The sequence below is a fragment of the Tachypleus tridentatus genome, chromosome 3, assembly GCF_004210375.1.
Source record: "Tachypleus tridentatus isolate NWPU-2018 chromosome 3, ASM421037v1, whole genome shotgun sequence".
Lineage (NCBI taxonomy): Eukaryota > Metazoa > Arthropoda > Merostomata > Xiphosura > Limulidae > Tachypleus > Tachypleus tridentatus.
In genome coordinates, this window is record NC_134827.1 from 106,939,276 (window position 1) to 106,962,223 (window position 22,948).

Genomic DNA, 22,948 nt, shown 5'->3' on the forward strand with positions numbered 1-22,948 from the left:
CAACAGACAAAAGAAACATGACAGTGTCGACTTAATCTGCAGTATATAACAAACGACAAATGTTGTGTGTCGACTTAATCTGCAGTATATAACAAACGACAAATGTTGTGTTTTTAATAAGTATCAAAGAAAACTATATGACAATCTTGAATAGCCGACGTCTTTTGTCTTCCTTTCATTTTAATAAATATCCAACATTTCTTCAGACCTCTGATATATATAATGTTTCATACGCTATCGAGATTTATACTGAGGTAAACTAAAAACAGAACAGTGTAGCCAACCATCTGAAAAACAGAGCAGTGTTGAAATGATTTATCTGATAAAAACAACACCAACCGTAACCATACGATCCGATAGACGAGAACACATCAGTTACGTTCTGTATAACTTTACTTACTGTTCTGTCATCTTTGCAGGGAAGATTTTTCAAAACCTTCAAGTCGACAATAAATATGCGATGTGCGTCTAGCGCCTCCCTCAATGTCAGGTTCTCCAACATCGGTTCTAACTCAAACACATTAACTCCAAAGCTAGAGAGTAGAGACGGAATCAATTTCATTCGTGACACGTGGCCAAGAAAAAACAACAACTTTAACTTGTTTTCATTTTTTTATACATGTATATTTTTTTTTATTTAGTTACGAGCTCTGTTTCTCTTATATGTACCGGTTTTTATTTTGTTTATCGGGTTTTACAAAATTTACTACTAAACTCTTTAACAACTTTGGTTTTTGTAACCACACATTGTATTCTTTTAGCTAAATAATTGAACACGAAACGAATAATAAAATCTCGAATATTTATCTGAACAACGTTTATGGTTATTATATTCAAATTGCACTCACTTCTCAGGAATTTCCAAACAAAGCTGTATAGAGATAGGGTTCAGTCCTTGCACTCTCTGCACAGCAAACCATTTATCATCGTTCCATCGTGGCAAGCACTGCAATATAGAGGGCGTTTCGTCATTTTTTATTTTATGAGGCGTATAATTTTATTACAAAACAAAGTATGAACATTGAGTAATAAACAACTCTTAACTTCAAGAGGAGATAACGTTTATCAGGATCTAATTAGCTACTTCTAGAGCGATTAAAATTTTTCGAAACTAAAAGAAACCGAAGTTTCTTTGTTAGTTAGTAAACATATGCTTCAGCATACGAGTATTAGCTAGTGAAACATCGATTAAATGATCATAGGTTCAAGGTAAACAAAAACTAAAACGTTTTAGGTATAATAATTTAATTCAGAACAGCCAACACTCTAAAACAACGTTTTAAAATAAAGTTAAATGCGTAGTTCTGTTCTGTAGTAGAAATTAATTAAAATTCTATGTTTTTAAGTGAGCACGGTTATATAATGTTTAATAGTAAATTGACAAATAACGTTCCACAACGTGATTAAGAGGTTTTAATTTGGGGAACATCCTAAATGTTTCGATAGAACATTGATAAATCTTTTTTAGCTATGATCAATTCTATCGAAACACGTAATATGTCCACCCCTCAACACGTAATATGTCCACCTCGTTATACTTATGAATTATTATTTGTCAATTCATTTTTATGTTAGAAGAATGCGCTTCAATACAGAAGTATATAATATCTAATTATTACAAGTTCATTAGTAACTTTGGTGGCTTCACCTCAGGAAAAAAATGTATGCGAACATTTCTTCCACTATTTTAAGTTCTTAGTAAAGAAAGGTGATTTCAATCACAGAAGATTGGTTAAGTTAAACAACAACAAGGCTTACCGACGGCTCTGAAAGACTGAGTTTGAATATGTTCTTCAGGTCCTGTAGAGATTCCCACTTGTCGGAGGTAAGGCCGATTAATTTAGCGTCAAGTTTGAGTTTGGTGGACATAGACTTGATGTCCCACTAAACACAGTTAAAGACAGGGTTAATAAACATATGACTTTGGTGGACATAGACTTGATGTTTTACTAAACACAGTTAAAGACAGGGTTAATAAACATATGACTTTGGTGGACATAGACTTGATGTTTCACTAAACACAGTTAAAGACAGGGTTAATAAACATATGGCTTTGATGAACATAGACTTGATGTTTCACTAAACACAGTTAAAGACAGGGTTAATAAACATATGACTTTGCTGGACATAGACTTGATGTTTTACTAAACACAGTTAAAGACAGGGTTAATAAACATATGACTTTGGTGGACATAGACTTGATGTTTTACTAAACACAGTTAAAGACAGGGTTAATAAACATATGACTTTGGTGGACATAGACTTGATGTTTCACTAAACACAGTTAAAGACAGGGTTAATAAACATATGGCTTTGATGAACATAGACTTGATGTTTCACTAAACACAGTTAAAGACAGGGTTAATAAACATATGACTTTGCTGGACATAGACTTGATGTTTTACTAAACACAGTTAAAGACAGGGTTAATAAACATATGACTTTGGTGGACATAGACTTGATGTTTCACTAAACACAGTTAAAGATAGGGTTAATAAACATGCGAGTTTGGCTGAGAGAAACATATTGATAATGTACAAGTCTGGTGTAGATTGTTGTAGAGCATGTAAAACTTTCAAGACAATAAAACCTCTGCAAATTCGACGGATGACAACATCTTGAGAACACTTACTAGTTTGGCTGAGAAAAAAAAAGATTACATTTCAAAATAAAATCGTACATGTAAGGAAAAAATATCTTAGTTAGTACATAGGTTCGACTCCTTTTTCACTTAAGAAGTAATCAGTATTTATCAACTTATTGGTGAGTTAAGTCTGATCTTCAGGGCGTTTATGTTTTTTATATTGGTCAGTAAAATCCTCTCCTTTAGAGTATTAACTTACCTTATAGTGGCCAGTTATATCCACTTCTTTCAGCCTCTCTACTTACCTTATACTGGTCAATGAAATTATATCTTTCAGTATATCTATACTTATTGAGTACTGGTCAGTGTAGTCCTTTTTGCCAGCTTGCTTACTTACTGAATATTGGTCAGTAAAGTTTTCTCCTTCAGGTATTGCCTTGATCTGAAACGAAGTGAAACATCATGCGCTATTTTAAAAGGGAACTGAAAGCCAAAACGTATCGCGTTTTTTTTTCGATTAGAACAAAATTATTTTTCAAAAACACTATTTGACCGGAAACTGTCGTTGACGCGTAATGACGTTCGAGTCACTAAAGGTGCATGAAGCTCTTAAGTGTTAACCCTATTCCTAGTTTAATACCATGCAAAAAAGTGAAGCTCTTAAGTGTTAACCCTATTCCTTGTTTAAAACCATGCAAAAAAGTGAAGCTCTTAAGTGTTAACCCTATTCCTAGTTTAATACCATGCAAAAAAGTGAAGCTCTTAAGTGTTAACCCTATTCCTAGTTTAAAACCATGCAAAAAAGTGAAGCTCTTAAGTGTTAACCCTATTCCTAGTTTAATACCATGAAAAAAAGTGAGGCTCTTAAGTGTTAACCCTATTCTAGTTTAATACCATGCAAAAAAGTGAAGCTCTTAAGTGTTAACCCTATTCCTAGTTTAAAACCATGCAAAAGTGAAGCTCTTAAGTGTTAACCCTATTCCTAGTTTAATACCATGCAAAAAAGTGAAGCTCTTTAGTGTTAACCCTATTTCTAGTTTAAAACCATGCACAAAAGTGAAGCTCTTAAGTGTTAACCCTATTCCTAGTTTAATACCATGCAAAAAAGTGTAGCTCTTACGTGTTAACCCCATTCCTAGTTTAATACCATGAAAAAAAGTGAAGCTCTTAAGTGCTAACCCTATTTCTAGTTTAATGCCATGCAAAAAAGTGAAGCTCCTAAGTGCTAACCCTATTTCTAGTTTAATGCCATTCAAAAAAGTGAAGCTCTTAAGTGCTAACCCTATTCCTAGTTTAATACCATTCAAAAAAGTGAAGCTCTTTAGTGTTAACCCTATTCCTAGTTTAATACCATTCAAAAAAGTGAAGCTCTTTAGTGTTAACCCTATTCCTAGTTTAATACCATGCAAAAAGTGAAGCTCTTAAGTGCTAACCCTATTCCTAGTTTAATACCATGCAAAAAAGTGTAGCTCTTACGTGTTAACCCTATTCCTAGTTTAATACCATGAAAAAAGGTGAAGCTCTTAAGTGCTAACCCTATTTCTAGTTTAATGCCATGCAAAAAAGTGAAGCTCTTAAGTGCTAACCCTATTCCTAGTTTAATACCATTCAAAAAAGTGAAGCTCTTAAGTGCTAACCCTATTCCTAGTTTAATACCATTCAAAAAAGTGAAGCTCTTTAGTGTTAACCCTATTCCTAGTTTAATACCATGCAAAAAAGTGAAGCTCTTAAGTGTTAACCCTATTCCTTGTTTAAAACCATGCAAAAAAGTGAAGCTCTTAAGTGTTAACCCTATTCCTAGTTTAATACCATGCAAAAAAGTGAAGCTCTTAAGTGTTAACCCTATTCCTAGTTTAAAACCATGCAAAAAAGTGAAGCTCTTAAGTGTTAACCCTATTCCTAGTTTAATACCATGAAAAAAAGTGAGGCTCTTAAGTGTTAACCCTATTCTAGTTTAATACCATGCAAAAAAGTGAAGCTCTTAAGTGTTAACCCTATTCCTAGTTTAAAACCATGCAAAAAAGTGAAGCTCTTAAGTGTTAACCCTATTCCTAGTTTAATACCATGCAAAAAAGTGAAGCTCTTTAGTGTTAACCCTATTTCTAGTTTAAAACCATGCACAAAAGTGAAGCTCTTAAGTGTTAACCCTATTCCTAGTTTAATACCATGCAAAAAAGTGTAGCTCTTACGTGTTAACCCCATTCCTAGTTTAATACCATGAAAAAAAGTGAAGCTCTTAAGTGCTAACCCTATTTCTAGTTTAATGCCATGCAAAAAAGTGAAGCTCTTAAGTGCTAACCCTATTTCTAGTTTAATGCCATTCAAAAAAGTGAAGCTCTTAAGTGCTAACCCTAATCCTAGTTTAATACCATTCAAAAAAGTGAAGCTCTTTAGTGTTAACCCTATTCCTAGTTTAATACCATTCAAAAAAGTGAAGCTCTTTAGTGTTAACCCTATTCCTAGTTTAATACCATGCAAAAAAGTGAAGCTCTTAAGTGTTAACCCTATTCCTAGTTTAATACCATGCAAAAAAATGTAGCTCTTACGTGTTAACCCTATTCCTGGTTTAATACCATGAAAAAAGGTGAAGCTCTTAAGTGCTAACCCTATTCCTAGTTTAATACCATGAAAAAAAAGTGAAGCTCTTAAGTGCTAACCCTATTCCTAGTTTAATACCATGCAAAAAAGTGTAGCTCTTACGTGTTAACCCTATTCCTAGTTTAATACCATGAAAAAAGGTGAAGCTCTTAAGTGCTAACCCTATTTCTAGTTTAATGCCATGCAAAAAAGTGAAGCTCTTAAGTGCTAACCCTATTCCTAGTTTAATACCATTCAAAAAAGTGAAGCTCTTAAGTGCTAACCCTATTCCTAGTTTAATACCATTCAAAAAAGTGAAGCTCTTTAGTGTTAACCCTATTCCTAGTTTAATACCATGCAAAAAAGTGAAGCTCTTAAGTGTTAACCCTATTCCTAGTTTAATACCATGCAAAAAAGTGTAGCTCTTACGTGTTAACCCTATTCCTAGTTTAATACCATGAAAAAAGGTGAAGCTCTTAAGTGCTAACCCTATTCCTAGTTTAATACCATGAAAAAAAGTGAAGCTCTTAAGTGCTAACCCTATTCCTAGTTTAATACCATGCAAAAAAGTGAAGCTCTTTAGTGTTAACCCTATTCCTAGTTTAAAACCATACAAAAAAGTGAAGCTCTTAAGTGCTAACCCTATTTCTAGTTTAATGCCATGCAAAAAAGTGTAGCTCTTAAGTGCTAACCCTATTCCTAGTTTAATACCATGAAAAAAAGTAAAGCTCTTAAGTGCTAACCCTTTTCCTAGTTTAATACCATTCAAAAAAGTGAAGCTCTTTAGTGTTAACCCTATTCCTAGTTTAATACCATTCAAAAAGTGAAGTTCTTTAGTGTTAACCCTATTCCTAGTTTAATACCATGCAAAAAAGTGAAGCTGTTAAGTGTTAACCCTATTTCTAGTTTAAAACCATGCACAAAAGTGAAGCTCTTAAGTGTTAACCCTATTTCTAGTTTAAAACCATGCACAAAAGTGAAGCTCTTAAGTGTTAACCCTATTCCTAGTTTAATACCATGCAAAAAAGTGAAGCTCTTAAGTGCTAACCCTATTTCTAGTTTAATGCCATGCAAAAAAGTGAAGCTCTTAAGTGCTAACCCTATTTCTAGTTTAATGCCATGCAAAAAAGTGTAGCTCTTAAGTGCTAACCCTATTCCTAGTTTAATACCATGAAAAAAAGTGAAGCTCTTAAGTGCTAACCCTATTCCTAGTTTAATACTATTCAAAAAAGTGAAGCTCTTTAGTGTTAGCCCTATTCCTAGTTTAATACCATTCAAAAAAGTGAAGCTCTTTAGTGTTAACCCTATTCCTAGTTTAATACCATGCAAAAAAGTGTAGCTCTTACGTGTTAACTTTATTCCTAGTTTAATACCATGAAAAAAGATGAAGCTCTTAAGTGCTAACCCTATTCCTAGTTTAATACCATGAAAAAAAGTGAAGTTCTTAAGTGCTAACCCTATTCCTAGTTTAATACCATGCAAAAAGTGAAGCTCTTAAGTGTTAACTCCATTCCTAGTTTAATGCCATGCAAAAAAGTGAAGCTCTTAAGTGTTAACCCTATTCCTAGTTTAATACCATGCAAAAAAGTGAAGCTCTTAAGTGTTAACCCTATTCGTAGTTTAAAACCATGCAAAAAAGTGAAGCTCTTAAGTGTTAACCCTATTCCTAGTTTAATACCATGAAAAAAAGTGAGGCTCTTAAGTGTTAACCCTATTCTAGTTTAATACCATGCAAAAAAGTGAAGCTCTTAAGTGTTAACCCTATTCCTAGTTTAAAACCATGCAAAAAAGTGAAGCTCTTAAGTGTTAACCCTATTCCTAGTTTAATACCATGCAAAAAAGTGAAGCTCTTTAGTGTTAACCCTATTTCTAGTTTAAAACCATGCACAAAAGTGAAGCTCTTAAGTGTTAACCCTATTCCTAGTTTAATACCATGCAAAAAAGTGTAGCTCTTACGTGTTAACCCCATTCCTAGTTTAATACCATGAAAAAAAGTGAAGCTCTTAAGTGCTAACCCTATTTCTAGTTTAATGCCATGCAAAAAAGTGAAGCTCTTAAGTGCTAACCCTATTTCTAGTTTAATGCCATTCAAAAAAGTGAAGCTCTTAAGTGCTAACCCTAATCCTAGTTTAATACCATTCAAAAAAGTGAAGCTCTTTAGTGTTAACCCTATTCCTAGTTTAATACCATTCAAAAAAGTGAAGCTCTTTAGTGTTAACCCTATTCCTAGTTTAATACCATGCAAAAAAGTGAAGCTCTAAAGTGTTAACCCTATTCCTAGTTTAATACCATGCAAAAAGGTGAAGCTCTTAAGTGCTAACCCTATTCCTAGTTTAATACCATGAAAAAAAAGTGAAGCTCTTAAGTGCTAACCCTATTCCTAGTTTAATACCATGCAAAAAAGTGTAGCTCTTACGTGTTAACCCTATTCCTAGTTTAATACCATGAAAAAAGGTGAAGCTCTTAAGTGCTAACCCTATTTCTAGTTTAATGCCATGCAAAAGTGAAGCTCTTAAGTGCTAACCCTATTCCTAGTTTAATACCATTCAAAAAAGTGAAGCTCTTAAGTGCTAACCCTATTCCTAGTTTAATACCATTCAAAAAAGTGAAGCTCTTTAGTGTTAACCCTATTCCTAGTTTAATACCATGCAAAAAAGTGAAGCTCTTAAGTGTTAACCCTATTCCTAGTTTAATACCATGCAAAAAGTGTAGCTCTTACGTGTTAACCCTATTCCTAGTTTAATACCATGAAAAAAGGTGAAGCTCTTAAGTGCTAACCCTATTCCTAGTTTAATACCATGAAAAAAAAGTGAAGCTCTTAAGTGCTAACCCTATTCCTAGTTTAATACCATGCAAAAAAGTGAAGCTCTTTAGTGTTAACCCTATTCCTAGTTTAAAACCATGCAAAAGTGAAGCTCTTAAGTGCTAACCCTATTTCTAGTTTAATGCCATGCAAAAAGTGTAGCTCTTAAGTGCTAACCCTATTCCTAGTTTAATACCATGAAAAAAAGTGAAGCTCTTAAGTGCTAACCCTTTTCCTAGTTTAATACCATTCAAAGAAGTGAAGCTCTTTAGTGTTAACCCTATTCCTAGTTTAATACCATTCAAAAAAGTGAAGTTCTTTAGTGTTAACCCTATTCCTAGTTTAATACCATGCAAAAAAGTGAAGCTGTTAAGTGTTAACCCTATTTCTAGTTTAAAACCATGCACAAAGTGAAGCTCTTAAGTGTTAACCCTATTTCTAGTTTAAAACCATGCACAAAAGTGAAGCTCTTAAGTGTTAACCCTATTCCTAGTTTAATACCATGCAAAAGTAAAGCTCTTAAGTGCTAACCCTATTTCTAGTTTAATGCCATGCAAAAAAGTGAAGCTCTTAAGTGCTAACCCTATTTCTAGTTTAATGCCATGCAAAAAAGTGTAGCTCTTAAGTGCTAACCCTATTCCTAGTTTAATACCATGAAAAAAAGTGAAGCTCTTAAGTGCTAACCCTATTCCTAGTTTAATACTATTCAAAAAAGTGAAGCTCTTTAGTGTTAGCCCTATTCCTAGTTTAATACCATTCAAAAAAGTGAAGCTCTTTAGTGTTAACCCTATTCCTAGTTTAATACCATGCAAAAAAGTGTAGCTCTTACGTGTTAACTTTATTCCTAGTTTAATACCATGAAAAAAGATGAAGCTCTTAAGTGCTAACCCTATTCCTAGTTTAATACCATGAAAAAAAGTGAAGTTCTTAAGTGCTAACCCTATTCCTAGTTTAATACCATGCAAAAAGTGAAGCTCTTAAGTGTTAACTCCATTCCTAGTTTAATGCCATGCAAAAAAGTGAAGCTCTTAAGTGTTAACCCTATTCCTAGTTTAATACCATGAAAAAAGTGAGGCTCTTATGTGTTAACCCTATTCTAGTTTAACACCATGCAAAAAAAGTGAAGCTCTTAAGTGTTAACCCTATTCCTAGTTTAAAACCATGCAAAAAAGTGGAGCTCTTAAGTGTTAACCCTATTCCTAGTTTAATACCATGGAAAAAAGTGAAGCTCTTAAGTGTTAACCCTATTCCTAGTTTAAAACCATGCAAAAAAGTGAAGCTCTTAAGTGTTAACCCTATTCCTAGTTTAATACCATGCAAAAAGTGAAGCTCTTTAGTGTTAACCCTATTTCTAGTTTAAAACCATGCACAAAAGTGAAGCTCTTAAGTGTTAACCCTATTCCTAGTTTAATACCGTGCAAAAAGTGAAGCTCTTAAGTGTTAACCCTATTCCTAGTTTAATACCATGCAAAAAAGTGAAGCTTTTAAGTGTTAACCCTATTCCTAGTTTAATACCGTGCAAAAAGTGAAGCTCTTAAGTGTTAACCCTATTCCTAGTTTAAAACCATGCAAAAAAGTGGAGCTCTTAAGTGTTAACCCTATTCCTAGTTTAATACCATGCAAAAAAGTGAAGCTCTTAAGTGTTAACCCTATTCCTAGTTTAATACCATGCAAAAGTGAAGCTCTTAAGTGTTAACCCTATTCCTAGTTTAATACCATGCAAAAGTGAAGCTCTTTAGTGTTAACCCTATTTCTAGTTTAAAACCATGCACAAAGTGAAGCTCTTAAGTGTTAACCCTATTCCTAGTTTAATACCGTGCAAAAAGTGAAGCTCTTAAGTGTTAACCCTATTCCTAGTTTAATACCATGCAAAAAAGTGAAGCTTTTAAGTGCTAACCCTATTTCTAGTTTAATGCCATGCAAAAAAGTGAAGCTCTTAAGTGCTAACCCTATTCCTAGTTTAATACCATTCAAAAAAGTGAAGCTCTTAAGTGCTAACCCTATTCCTAGTTTAATACCATTCAAAAAAGTGTAGCTCTTACGTGTTAACCCCATTCCTAGTTTAATACCATGAAAAAAAGTGAAGCTCTTAAGTGCTAACCCTATTTCTAGTTTAATGCCATGCAAAAAAGTGAAGCTCTTAAGTGCTAACCCTATTTCTAGTTTAATGCCATTCAAAAAAGTGAAGCTCTTAAGTGCTAACCCTAATCCTAGTTTAATACCATTCAAAAAAGTGAAGCTCTTTAGTGTTAACCCTATTCCTAGTTTAATACCATTCAAAAAAGTGAAGCTCTTTAGTGTTAACCCTATTCCTAGTTTAATACCATGCAAAAAAGTGAAGCTCTAAAGTGTTAACCCTATTCCTAGTTTAATACCATGCAAAAAAATGTAGCTCTTACGTGTTAACCCTATTCCTGGTTTAATACCATGAAAAAAGGTGAAGCTCTTAAGTGCTAACCCTATTCCTAGTTTAATACCATGAAAAAAAGTGAAGCTCTTAAGTGCTAACCCTATTCCTAGTTTAATACCATGCAAAAGTGTAGCTCTTACGTGTTAACCCTATTCCTAGTTTAATACCATGAAAAAGGTGAAGCTCTTAAGTGCTAACCCTATTTCTAGTTTAATGCCATGCAAAAGTGAAGCTCTTAAGTGCTAACCCTATTCCTAGTTTAATACCATTCAAAAAGTGAAGCTCTTAAGTGCTAACCCTATTCCTAGTTTAATACCATTCAAAAAGTGAAGCTCTTTAGTGTTAACCCTATTCCTAGTTTAATACCATGCAAAAAAGTGAAGCTCTTAAGTGTTAACCCTATTCCTAGTTTAATACCATGCAAAAAAGTGTAGCTCTTACGTGTTAACCCTATTCCTAGTTTAATACCATGAAAAAAGGTGAAGCTCTTAAGTGCTAACCCTATTCCTAGTTTAATACCATGAAAAAAAAGTGAAGCTCTTAAGTGCTAACCCTATTCCTAGTTTAATACCATGCAAAAAAGTGAAGCTCTTTAGTGTTAACCCTATTCCTAGTTTAAAACCATGCAAAAAAGTGAAGCTCTTAAGTGCTAACCCTATTTCTAGTTTAATGCCATGCAAAAAAGTGTAGCTCTTAAGTGCTAACCCTATTCCTAGTTTAATACCATGAAAAAAAGTGAAGCTCTTAAGTGCTAACCCTTTTCCTAGTTTAATACCATTCAAAGAAGTGAAGCTCTTTAGTGTTAACCCTATTCCTAGTTTAATACCATTCAAAAAAGTGAAGTTCTTTAGTGTTAACCCTATTCCTAGTTTAATACCATGCAAAAAAGTGAAGCTGTTAAGTGTTAACCCTATTTCTAGTTTAAAACCATGCACAAAAGTGAAGCTCTTAAGTGTTAACCCTATTTCTAGTTTAAAACCATGCACAAAAGTGAAGCTCTTAAGTGTTAACCCTATTCCTAGTTTAATACCATGCAAAAAAGTAAAGCTCTTAAGTGCTAACCCTATTTCTAGTTTAATGCCATGCAAAAAAGTGAAGCTCTTAAGTGCTAACCCTATTTCTAGTTTAATGCCATGCAAAAAAGTGTAGCTCTTAAGTGCTAACCCTATTCCTAGTTTAATACCATGAAAAAAAGTGAAGCTCTTAAGTGCTAACCCTATTCCTAGTTTAATACTATTCAAAAAAGTGAAGCTCTTTAGTGTTAGCCCTATTCCTAGTTTAATACCATTCAAAAAAGTGAAGCTCTTTAGTGTTAACCCTATTCCTAGTTTAATACCATGCAAAAAAGTGTAGCTCTTACGTGTTAACTTTATTCCTAGTTTAATACCATGAAAAAAGATGAAGCTCTTAAGTGCTAACCCTATTCCTAGTTTAATACCATGAAAAAAAGTGAAGTTCTTAAGTGCTAACCCTATTCCTAGTTTAATACCATGCAAAAAGTGAAGCTCTTAAGTGTTAACTCCATTCCTAGTTTAATGCCATGCAAAAAAGTGAAGCTCTTAAGTGTTAACCCTATTCCTAGTTTAATACCATGAAAAAAGTGAGGCTCTTATGTGTTAACCCTATTCTAGTTTAACACCATGCAAAAAAAGTGAAGCTCTTAAGTGTTAACCCTATTCCTAGTTTAAAACCATGCAAAAGTGGAGCTCTTAAGTGTTAACCCTATTCCTAGTTTAATACCATGGAAAAAAGTGAAGCTCTTAAGTGTTAACCCTATTCCTAGTTTAAAACCATGCAAAAAAGTGAAGCTCTTAAGTGTTAACCCTATTCCTAGTTTAATACCATGCAAAAAGTGAAGCTCTTTAGTGTTAACCCTATTTCTAGTTTAAAACCATGCACAAAAGTGAAGCTCTTAAGTGTTAACCCTATTCCTAGTTTAATACCGTGCAAAAAGTGAAGCTCTTAAGTGTTAACCCTATTCCTAGTTTAATACCATGCAAAAAAGTGAAGCTTTTAAGTGTTAACCCTATTCCTAGTTTAATACCGTGCAAAAAGTGAAGCTCTTAAGTGTTAACCCTATTCCTAGTTTAAAACCATGCAAAAAAGTGGAGCTCTTAAGTGTTAACCCTATTCCTAGTTTAATACCATGCAAAAAAGTGAAGCTCTTAAGTGTTAACCCTATTCCTAGTTTAATACCATGCAAAAAGTGAAGCTCTTAAGTGTTAACCCTATTCCTAGTTTAATACCATGCAAAAAGTGAAGCTCTTTAGTGTTAACCCTATTTCTAGTTTAAAACCATGCACAAAAGTGAAGCTCTTAAGTGTTAACCCTATTCCTAGTTTAATACCGTGCAAAAAGTGAAGCTCTTAAGTGTTAACCCTATTCCTAGTTTAATACCATGCAAAAAAGTGAAGCTTTTAAGTGTTAACCCTATTCCTAGTTTAATACCGTGCAAAAAGTGAAGCTCTTAAGTGTTAACCCTATTCCTAGTTTAATACCATGCAAAAAAGTGAAGCTCTTAAGTGTTAACCCTATTCCTAGTTTAATACCATGCAAAAAGTGAAGCTCTTAAGTGTTAACCCTATTCCTAGTTTAATACCGTGCAAAAGTGAAGCTCTTAAGTGTTAACCCTATTCCTAGTTTAATACCGTGCAAAAGTGAAGCTCTTAAGTGTTAACCCTATTCCTAGTTTAATACCATGCAAAAAAGTGAAGCTCTTAAGTGTTAACCCTATTCCTAGTTTAATACCATGCAAAAAAGTGAAGCTCTTAAGTGTTAACCCTATTCCTAGTTTAATACCGTGCAAAAAGTGAAGCTCTTAAGTGTTAACCCTATTCCTAGTTTAATACCGTGCAAAAAAGTGAAGCTCTTAAGTGTTAACCCTATTCCTAGTTTAATACCATGCAAAAAAGTGAAGCTCTTAAGTGTTAACCCTATTCCTAGTTTAATACCATGCAAGAAAGTGAAGCTCTTAAGTGTTAACCCTATTCCTAGTTTAATACCGTGCAAAAAAGTGAAGCTCTTAAGTGTTAACCCTATTCCTAGTTTAATACCATGCAAAACAGATTAAATCTTATTGTTATGAAGTCACTTTCCTGTTCGCTTTATTAGTTTTCGTCTCATATCATAAACTTGATAAATTGTACGTTACCTAGAAATATACTAAAATAGGAGACTGTTTTAAATTTGTATTCTTTTTATTATAATATAACCCCCTACAAGTGGTACAGCGGTACTTCTGCGAACTTAAAATTTAGAAAACTTGGTTTCGATACCTGTAGTGAGCAGAGCATAGATAGCCCATTGTGTAACTTTGCGATTAACTTCAAACAAACTATATTTGTGTCGGAAATTTGGGTGAAAGAAATGATTTAGTGTCAGTTATTTTGTTTATGTGATGTTTTTATTCTACACAGTTAACAGAGCGGTTTGTTTTATTCATTATGTTACTAAATTTGATGAAAAAAAACGTGAATTCGTTCTATTTTTATGAGAAGTTCCTCTAGAAACACGATGACTCCTCCATTATATAGATTTATTGTTATTAGTATATAATATATTCACAAACAGCGGCTAATATAATGTTCGAACAATACAATGTTAAAATATATTGTTGGAATAGTAGAGAATAATGTTTTGTTAGAATATATTGGAATCTGATATACTATTAATACCGATTCCGATTGTTAATCTACATTTATCATAAAGTAAGACTTGTGTATTGTTCTAAAATATCCAGCCATTTTTAATATTCTTACAATACAACATGTTAGCCAACAAAATAAGATATTTCACTCAGTCAAAATACATGAACCTTTTCAATAAATTTCTGCTTCAGGCTTGTTTTTTAGAATGGTTCGTAAAAACTTTATCGACTTAACAGGTTTATTATTGTTGTTAATGTTTTTGCATATTGATCATGAATATTATCGCAAGACTTAATCCGGTTCACAGGGGCCAGCTGTGTTTCAGTCGTGGTTTAAATTATAGTAGTAAACACTGTTTGGTGAAGTGAATGTTCTGTCACAGGATTAAACTCTGAACTCCAGTGTTGACGTTCAGTTTTACCCTGTAGCTATCAGAAACAGAGAAATACGGTACCCTTAAAAATGTAGTTACATAGTACCTTATTAAAATCAGGAATAGTTACACTGTAACATCTGAAAACATTATAAGAGTTATAATGAATCCTCTGGAGACCTGACAAAGTTACACCATATCCTTAAAAATCACATTGTTACACCATATCCTCAAAAAATCACATTGTTACACCATATCCTCAAAAAATCACATTGTTACACCATATCCTCCAAAGATGAGAGATAATTTCACTCCACCTGTTCGTCGTTATCAACCTTTTTAGTCGCATTGTCCACCACAAAGAATCATAGAAGTTCGGCAGTAATGTTTTATAACTGTTATGGCGGGTTCATGTGCGTGAAATTAACATATAGTTAGATTACACCCTCCAATGACCAGGGTTACACTGTAACCTCTGAAGGTCAAACATTAGAGCTACATTGTACCCTTTAACAATCAGGGATAATGAAGCTCTACTGCCTGCCCGATGTTTTGTGCAAGTACGGAACTGAATATAAATTTACATAATTTACCACGTCATGCTAACAGATGGGGTTTCTATCAAATCCACGATGCCGAGCTAAGACTCATTATTATTATTATTTGTACCGGTAGTACTGGTATATATGTGTGTACCAGTATATAGGGGGTGCACCTGCTTCGTTCGTTGGAATGCAGGTGTTTAGTTGTCAGCTAAATAGAAATTATCTTTCAGGCACAGGTACACAAGTTGTATACATTAAAGTCGGCCATATTTGTTGACTCCTTGCTTAGTTTTATGGATGTAGTGAACTCCAGTGTTTACCTTCGTATTCCGAAGGGCAGAATATAAAACTTGCAGGATTAGACACTGAGAAACTAAACGTTTCAGTCCCCCTGGTGGACATCATTAACAATAATAATAAACATCTAGAGTAAGGACATGATCAACATGAAGTAACTCCACTTTCACTTGGTGTGTTATCGGTGTGAATTAACATCAGTTGATTGTATGTTCAGTATTACGAAATGTCGTTGTATCTATGTTAGCATCGAAATGCTCAGTAGGGACATGTTTCATCAAATAACTTCGATACATGTATCTTCAACATGATCAAAATATGTATCTGTTCAACATGAAAGAGCTTCTTTACAAGTGCGTACCCAACATGAAAAATCTTCATTAACTACATGTCAGTTTCATTTTATTAAGTAGTGCATCACATCTGTCTGGAAATATCAGTTTAACATCCGCCATTTTGTTTGACTGTTGAACCATTTCATCTGGAAATATCAGTTTAACATCCGCCATTTTGTTTGACTGTTGAACCGTTTCATCTGGAAATATCAGTTTAACATCCGCCATTTTGTTTGACTGTTGAACCGTTTCATCTGGAAATATCAGTTTAACATCCGCCATTTTGTTTGACTGTTGAACCGTTTCATCTGAAAAAATCAGTTTAACATCCGCCATTTTGTTTGACTGTTGAACCGTTTCATCTGAAAAAATCAGTTTAACATCCGCCATTTTGTTTGACTGTTGAACCGTTTCATCTGAAAATATCAGTTTAACATCCGCCATTTTGTTTGACTGTTGAACCGTTTCATCTGAAAATATCAGTTTAACATCCGTCATTTTGTTTGACTGTTGAACCGTTTCATCAGGAGATATCAGTTTAACATCCGCCATTTTGTTTGACTCTCGAACCGTTTAACCAAGCTAACTCCATCATTCTTGTTGATATCTTTTCCTTAGAAGATTTTCCTTATTTTTTTTTCTGTTGATCTCTTTAAACTTATCAACTTGACGTGATATATTTTTCTTCTAACCTAGTGTCCTTTTTATTCTAAAAGAAATCACAATACACAAACAGTAATGCTTCCTGGCGGCTCAGAGGTAAAACTGAGGAATACAACGCCACAAAATCGGTTTCGAACACACAATAGGCATAGTACAGATAGCATGTCAGACAGCTTTTCTCTCCAGAGTGTCATGGAATGTGATCACGGTAGACAAGTTTATGTATTTATTTATGTGATGATTTCTGCCGTTTCTAAAATGTTGGATGTATCAAAGTTGTTGTTTTTCTCCCCTTATTTTCTAACTGAATACAGGTACACACAAATATACATATACTTTTATTTTTGTACACGTTAGAATTAACACTGAAAACAACTACTTGTACAATACTCAGTTGAGTCACAAGTTGTGTCTTGGTAACAGGCTGAGGTTAAAGGTCATTTATCAGTATCACACTAAAGATGTCTGGCATGGCCAGATGGTTCAAGCACTCGACTCGTAATCTGAGGATCGAGGTTCGAATTCCTATCACACCAAAGAGGCTCGTCCGTTTAGTCGTGTGGATGTTATTGAGACAGTCAGTCCAACTATTCGTTGGTAAAAGAGTAGCCCAACAATTGGTGGTGGGGGGTGATGACTAGCTACCTTCCCTCAAGTTTTATACCATTAAATTATGGACGGCTAGACAGATAGACCTCGTGTAGCTTCGCGCGAAATTCAAAACAAACACACTAAAGAATTACCCGTTCATTACGATTGTTTGACCGCAGTTTATACCACTAAGGACACATTTCGTTACCGCCAAAAATGAACGCGCTGCGCACCTGGGGTTAGTGATTGTGTTATAAAGGGTGCTTACTGGTGGTGGGTGTTGGTGGCTAGCTACATACCCTCTAGTCTATCACTTGAACAGTAAAGACGGCTATGTCCAGATAACCCTCGAGTTGTTTTGTACAAAATTCAACAAACATAGATTAGAGTCTAGTTTTATGATATTTTTCGGTTATTATACTTTGATAGTTTGTCAAAGGTGAAACATGTTGTGCCCCCGATGGCTCAGCAGTAAGTCAGTGGGCTTATAACATTAAATATCCGGTTTCAATACTCGAAGTGGGCAGCGAGAACAGATAGCCCATTGTAAAGCATTGTGCTTTACTACAAACGTGTATTAAACCATAATTTATCCGGTTAATTATACATATATATAATTATCACAATTTAATTAGGTTATTAATCCAGGTAATTAGTGTATTACACAATTCATTAGATAGACATATCAGGAACTATATAGCTAGAAATTAAGATATGGAAACTTGTTATGAAATACCAATTATTGATGGCTTTTCTGAAAGAGACGTGAGTTACCTTCTAGTTTAGATAAACCACCAAATTGACCATACAGTTTTGGACAAACCACCTTATTGCCCATACAGTTTTGGACAAGCCACCTTATTGATCATACAGTTTTGGACAAGCCACCTTATTGATCATACAGTTTTGGACAAACCACCTTATTGATCATACAGTTTTGGGCAAACCACCTTATTGACTATACAGTTTTGGACAAACCACCTTATTGATCATACAGTTTTGGACAAACCACCTAATTGATCATACAGTTTTGGACAAACCACCTTATTGATCATACAGTTTTGGACAAACCACCTTATTGATCATACAGTTTTGGACAAACCACCTAATTGATCATACAGTTTTGGACAAACCACCTAATTGATCATACAGTTTTGGACAAACCACCTAATTGACCATACAGTTTTGGACAAACCACCTAATTGACCATACAGTTTTGGACAAACCACCTAATTGATCATACATTTTTGGACAAACCACCTAATTGACCATGCAGTTCCAAATATAAAAATGTTTCAATTTTTCACAGCCAGTACGTTCTTAAGTCTTCTCTTCAGATAGCCCATTGTTTAGTTTTTTGTTAACAAAAAATAAACTAAATTATAGTTTTTTTCTCAATAGTACAACGTTAGATGAAAAAAAAAACGGTTTACTTTATAACATCCGGTGTGTTTTTAAAACGGTGTACTTTATAACATCTGGTGTGTTTTTACAACGGTTTACTGTATAACATCCGGTGTGTTTTTACAACGGTTTACTGTATAACATCCGGTGTGTTTTTACAACGGTTTACTGTATAACATCCGGTGTGTTTTTACAACGGTTTACTGTATAACATCCGGTGTGTTTTTAAAACGGTTTACTTTATAACATCCGGTGTGTTTTTAAAACGGTTTACTGTATAACATCCGGTGTGTTTTTAAAACGGTTTACTGTATAACATCCGGTGTGTTTTTAAAACGGTTTACTGTATAACATCCGGTGTGTTTTTAAAACGGTTTACTGTATAACATCCGGTGTGTTTTTAAAACGGTTTACTTTATAACATCCGGTGTGTTTTTAAAACGGTTTACTTTATAACATCGGGTGTGTTTTTAAAACGGTTTACTTTATAACATTCAATACATTACTTATTCTTTTTTATTTCCGCATGATTAAAAATTGGTTTCGAAACCATAGTTTCAAATTTTTTCTTTACAAGCAACAAGTGAATCACTTGGTTTGGATTCAACAGGTTTCAGTCACTTAAAGAAATGTTGTAACGTTAATGTCGAACGTAAAACTAACTTTAGCTGAAAACACTAGTAAGTGTGTGGCTTACTATTTATGCTTTACGATAACAAGAAGTTATAAAGATGAGTACCTGAACCGGACCCCCCTCGATGTTCTGTGTGTATTCATAGAGCTGCTTTTTCTCGGCCAGTTCTTCTGAACGTTGCTGTTGGTGTTCGTCTTCCTGTGGCAAGCTGCAGTCATATAGTTTAAATATATATCTCTTGTTGGGTTTGATCCAGCGGTTAATGGGGAAGTAAACCTTCAATTTCTTCTCTTTTCGGTACTCCAGGGCCACTCGGTCCACGAACCAATCGTCGGCGAGGCCGAATGAGTCTCTCCACAACTCAATTTTACTGACCCTACCAAATCCCTCTATCTTGGGAAAGTAGTAAGAGCCCGTGTCCCCCCGCTCGTGGTCGTTTCTGAGAAAACTGTTCAACTTCATTGCTGGGGTCTTTGTACCCTCCTCGTCATGGAGGATCATGAATACATTGGCGTCAGTTCCTGCGCCCTTTCTGTCTCCCGTGCGGACATAGACTATATGTTCACCAGTTATCCTAGCCACAGCGCCACCCATTTTCTCAAAACTGTCGTTGTTGTTTGTTTGTTGCAGCTAAAGTTCGTTTTTACCAAAGTAAAATATAGAATACCTATCTTGTACAATATTTTCAAGACAATCTCGTACCGTAGAACGTAGTTGAGAAGGTTTTTATGTTGACTAGATACTGTGGACTCTGAGGAACACTAACCAATATGGTACGACTATTATGATGACGTAATGCTAAAACCACCTGCGAAGAATAATATTCTAAATGCACGTGATGAAGTACTCGTACGTAGTGGGATGTACGAACAGAAGCGACAAGATGATGGACTGGAAACGTTAAAATTGCAAATATACATTTTTACAACGTTTTATATAAGTAGAATTCATGTTATTTACTCTTTCCTGTGTGCGTGTTTGTCCACTACAAAACTCACTATAAATAACGTGCTAAAATATTTGGGGAAATCTTTCATTTTCTATTTAAAACCCACATGGAATCCTAACATTAATTAGCTGGATTAACTGCACCATTGATGGTGAGTCATGTGGCATGAAAAACTCAGTCACATGTACAAAGTTCTGTACTCACAAACAACTCGGTCGGTAAAAACAAATAAATAGTTTTCATTTCGTTGTTTCTACATTAAAAGTTAAAGAAACTGTTGCATTTGAAAACCCGTCACGACGACTGGTGAAGAGATGCGAGTTAACTGATTTCTCACAAAAAGAAATGTGTATCTTTCATTTTATTAAACAAATTATTTTTATCTCAAGAGTCCATTCCCCAAAGCCTGTATAAATATAGATTCGCTATGGTGAACTACAAATACTGCACATTAAAAGTGTTTTGTTCAGATTTTTATTAATCGTTTTTATATATTACTAGCCCTTCGACGGGTTAGTGGTAAGTTTTCGAACTTACAATGCCAAAATTCGGGGTTTCATTTCTCGAAAGAGACACAGTAGATAGCTAATGTGGCTTTGGGCTTAAAAGACAAACCATATTTTACCAATTATTGAATGAAATGGTTGGATGGTATGGTACCAGTGAGACAAGATCCATCGGAATAGGAACACACAGGTCAGCTGACCATCAGTGGCTATAACTTCCTTGTCCTGTTTCTTTATTGATCTGATGACATATTCTGAAAGAAAGTCAAAGTGTCTCTTCTTGTTAATACGCACATGCAGAAGACTCTTTAAAGGTTTGGAAGCAGAACCAGTGACACGTCTACACGCCCCTTTCCCACGTTTAGCTCTGGCAGTGACATACCTGTCCCAAACTCATTAAATGTTTTTGCGGCTCCTGGCCTAAACATTTAGATGGCAGCTGCTCCGTCAATGATTGTACAGGTTACATCAGGAGAGCTGATGTAACCTGTACAATCAATGTAACAATTGATGTAACAATTCAATAGATTGTTTTTAATGTCCAGGTGGAGTGTTCCTTCTTATGACGATGATAGTGGTAAGGCTCGATTACCATGGCGAAATAATTCGTCTAGGCTGCCATTTCATACCTGGCATGCAATACACAATAACAAGAGCTCCAGGTCTTCTTTCACTGAAGACAGTTCCTGCTCATTCTTAGAGTCCTGGGCGTGAACTCTCAAGTAAAGGGTGGTCTGTTTCGTGAAATCACATCATCTGTGGCGTATTTCATTCAATGAGGTTGTCTTTTGAGAAACCCTCAAATTGTTTTTGGCCAATCATCTGTGCATCGTGTAACTGGTTAGTTATTTCACGTGCAGTGGGAAACCAGCCTTCCTGCCCATGGAAGCGATGAGATGACGAATAACATCCTGTGGAATGGCTGTACACTCAGCCTGCAAAGCTGCTGCAAGCTGAGGTAGAGTCTGCGGTTGAGGTTGTCACCGTCGCAGACGTCGATCCAACTCGTCCCAAAGATGTTCGATGGGGTTTAAATTTGGTGATCTGGAGGGCCAGGGAAGAACGTTGATGTTGTGGTGTCTCAAGAAGACAGTGGTGAGTCGGGCTGTGTGAGGACGGGCGTTGTCATGTTGAAAAACGTCGTTGACGTTCACCATGATGGGTTGCACATGGGGCCTAAGAATCTCGTCGACGGTTGCGTACGGTCTGATCGGAAATCCTACCCAGCCCTGGTATGGTTGAGGCAGTAGACGTTGCAGTGGTGGTCCTATCCCGAAGGTGACGTAACCGGATGTAGCGATCTTGTGCGGGCGTGGTCACACGAGGTCTGCCAGATCGTAGACGGTCACGAGTTGATCCATGTTGTTGGTGACGATTCCATAGCCTTGTGATGGTGCTTGGGTGGACATTCACAGCTCTGGCAACATCTGATCGAGATTCGCCTGCTTCCAAGCGACCAATGGCGTTGTTGCGTTGTGCTTCAGTCAGTTTTGGCGTAACTGTATTGCGTGTCGGTGGCTTAATACTGAGCTATGAAAACCGAGAACCCGTCACTTTTTATAGGGATTTTACACATGTTGCACTTGCAGAACATGCAGATCTCTCAAACAAATTTGTTGGACACGAATGTGTTTTGGCGAAAAATCCGATGCTTTCCTCCGTTTTCAAAGTGCACAACTTTTATTGTCATTTTGGTCTGACAATCAGTGCCTTAACACGTGTAACATCACATACTCTGAGCTTGTAACGTTATTACATATATTTCTGTTTAAAATAACAAAAATATTCCTTTTGCGTTTTTTTTTAAGAGTATATATTTATAAAACTGATGTACAGATAACGTGTGTGAAAAAGTAACTTTGATTAATTTGTTGAAGGCCATTATATTTTTATCAAATAGATTAAACATTGTACTATTATTACAAAAACATCTAGTTATAGATCGTGACCGCTAGGAGGAATAATGTTTCCAGTATTGTCGAGACAAACTTCTAACGCTTGTGGCAATGATTAATCTGAATTTCACCCTACAGACAACGTTGACTGAAAATATTTTTGTCTCAAAAAATAATAATAATTGTCGACGATGTGATCAAATAATGTATGTTATTTAGGCCTAAGTGATTTTATTCAGGTCTAAGTGCTGTTATTTAGGCCTAATTGAATATACTGGAAGATCATTGTTCAAAAATTTGCAATTGTTTTTTATTTAATGTAAATGGTAACTTTTAAGTCTCAAAATGACATCAACTCTTGAGTTATAAATACAATAAATAAATAATTACAACTTGAAATGATATTATAAATTTCATTAATTGGAGTTATTGAATATATGCAGTGAATAAATAAATAATGAAGTTAAGATCTAACCAGTATTAAATTCAATATTTCGTATGAATGAATCACTTTCAGTTCTGATGACGGTCCAGCAAGGCCAGGTGATTAAGGCACTCAACTCGTAATTTGAGGGTTCGCGGATTCGAATCCCCGTCATACCAAACATGCTCGCCCTTCAGCCGTGGGGGCGTTATAATGTGACAGTCATTCCCACTATTCTTTCGTAAAAGAATAGCACAAGAGTCGGCTGTGGGTAATGATGACTTGCTGCCTACTCTCTAGTTTTACACTGC

General features: G+C 35.1%; 1 protein-coding gene across 1 annotated transcript in view; it reads right to left on the minus strand.

Moving 5' to 3' along the window:
• Positions 1-19,600, minus strand: part of LOC143247690 (allene oxide synthase-lipoxygenase protein-like) — a 36,913-nt gene extending 17,313 nt beyond the window's left edge. The window contains exons 1-5 of the mRNA XM_076496084.1: positions 18,969-19,600; positions 2,982-3,026; positions 1,759-1,884; positions 849-946; positions 401-533 (exon numbers count right to left, since the gene is read on the minus strand). Of these exons, the coding sequence (XP_076352199.1) occupies positions 401-533; positions 849-946; positions 1,759-1,884; positions 2,982-3,026; positions 18,969-19,457 (891 nt within the window). The 5' untranslated portion in view covers positions 19,458-19,600. The remainder of the gene's footprint in view (positions 1-400; positions 534-848; positions 947-1,758; positions 1,885-2,981; positions 3,027-18,968) is intronic.
• Between the last annotated feature and the right edge of the window lie 3,348 nt (positions 19,601-22,948).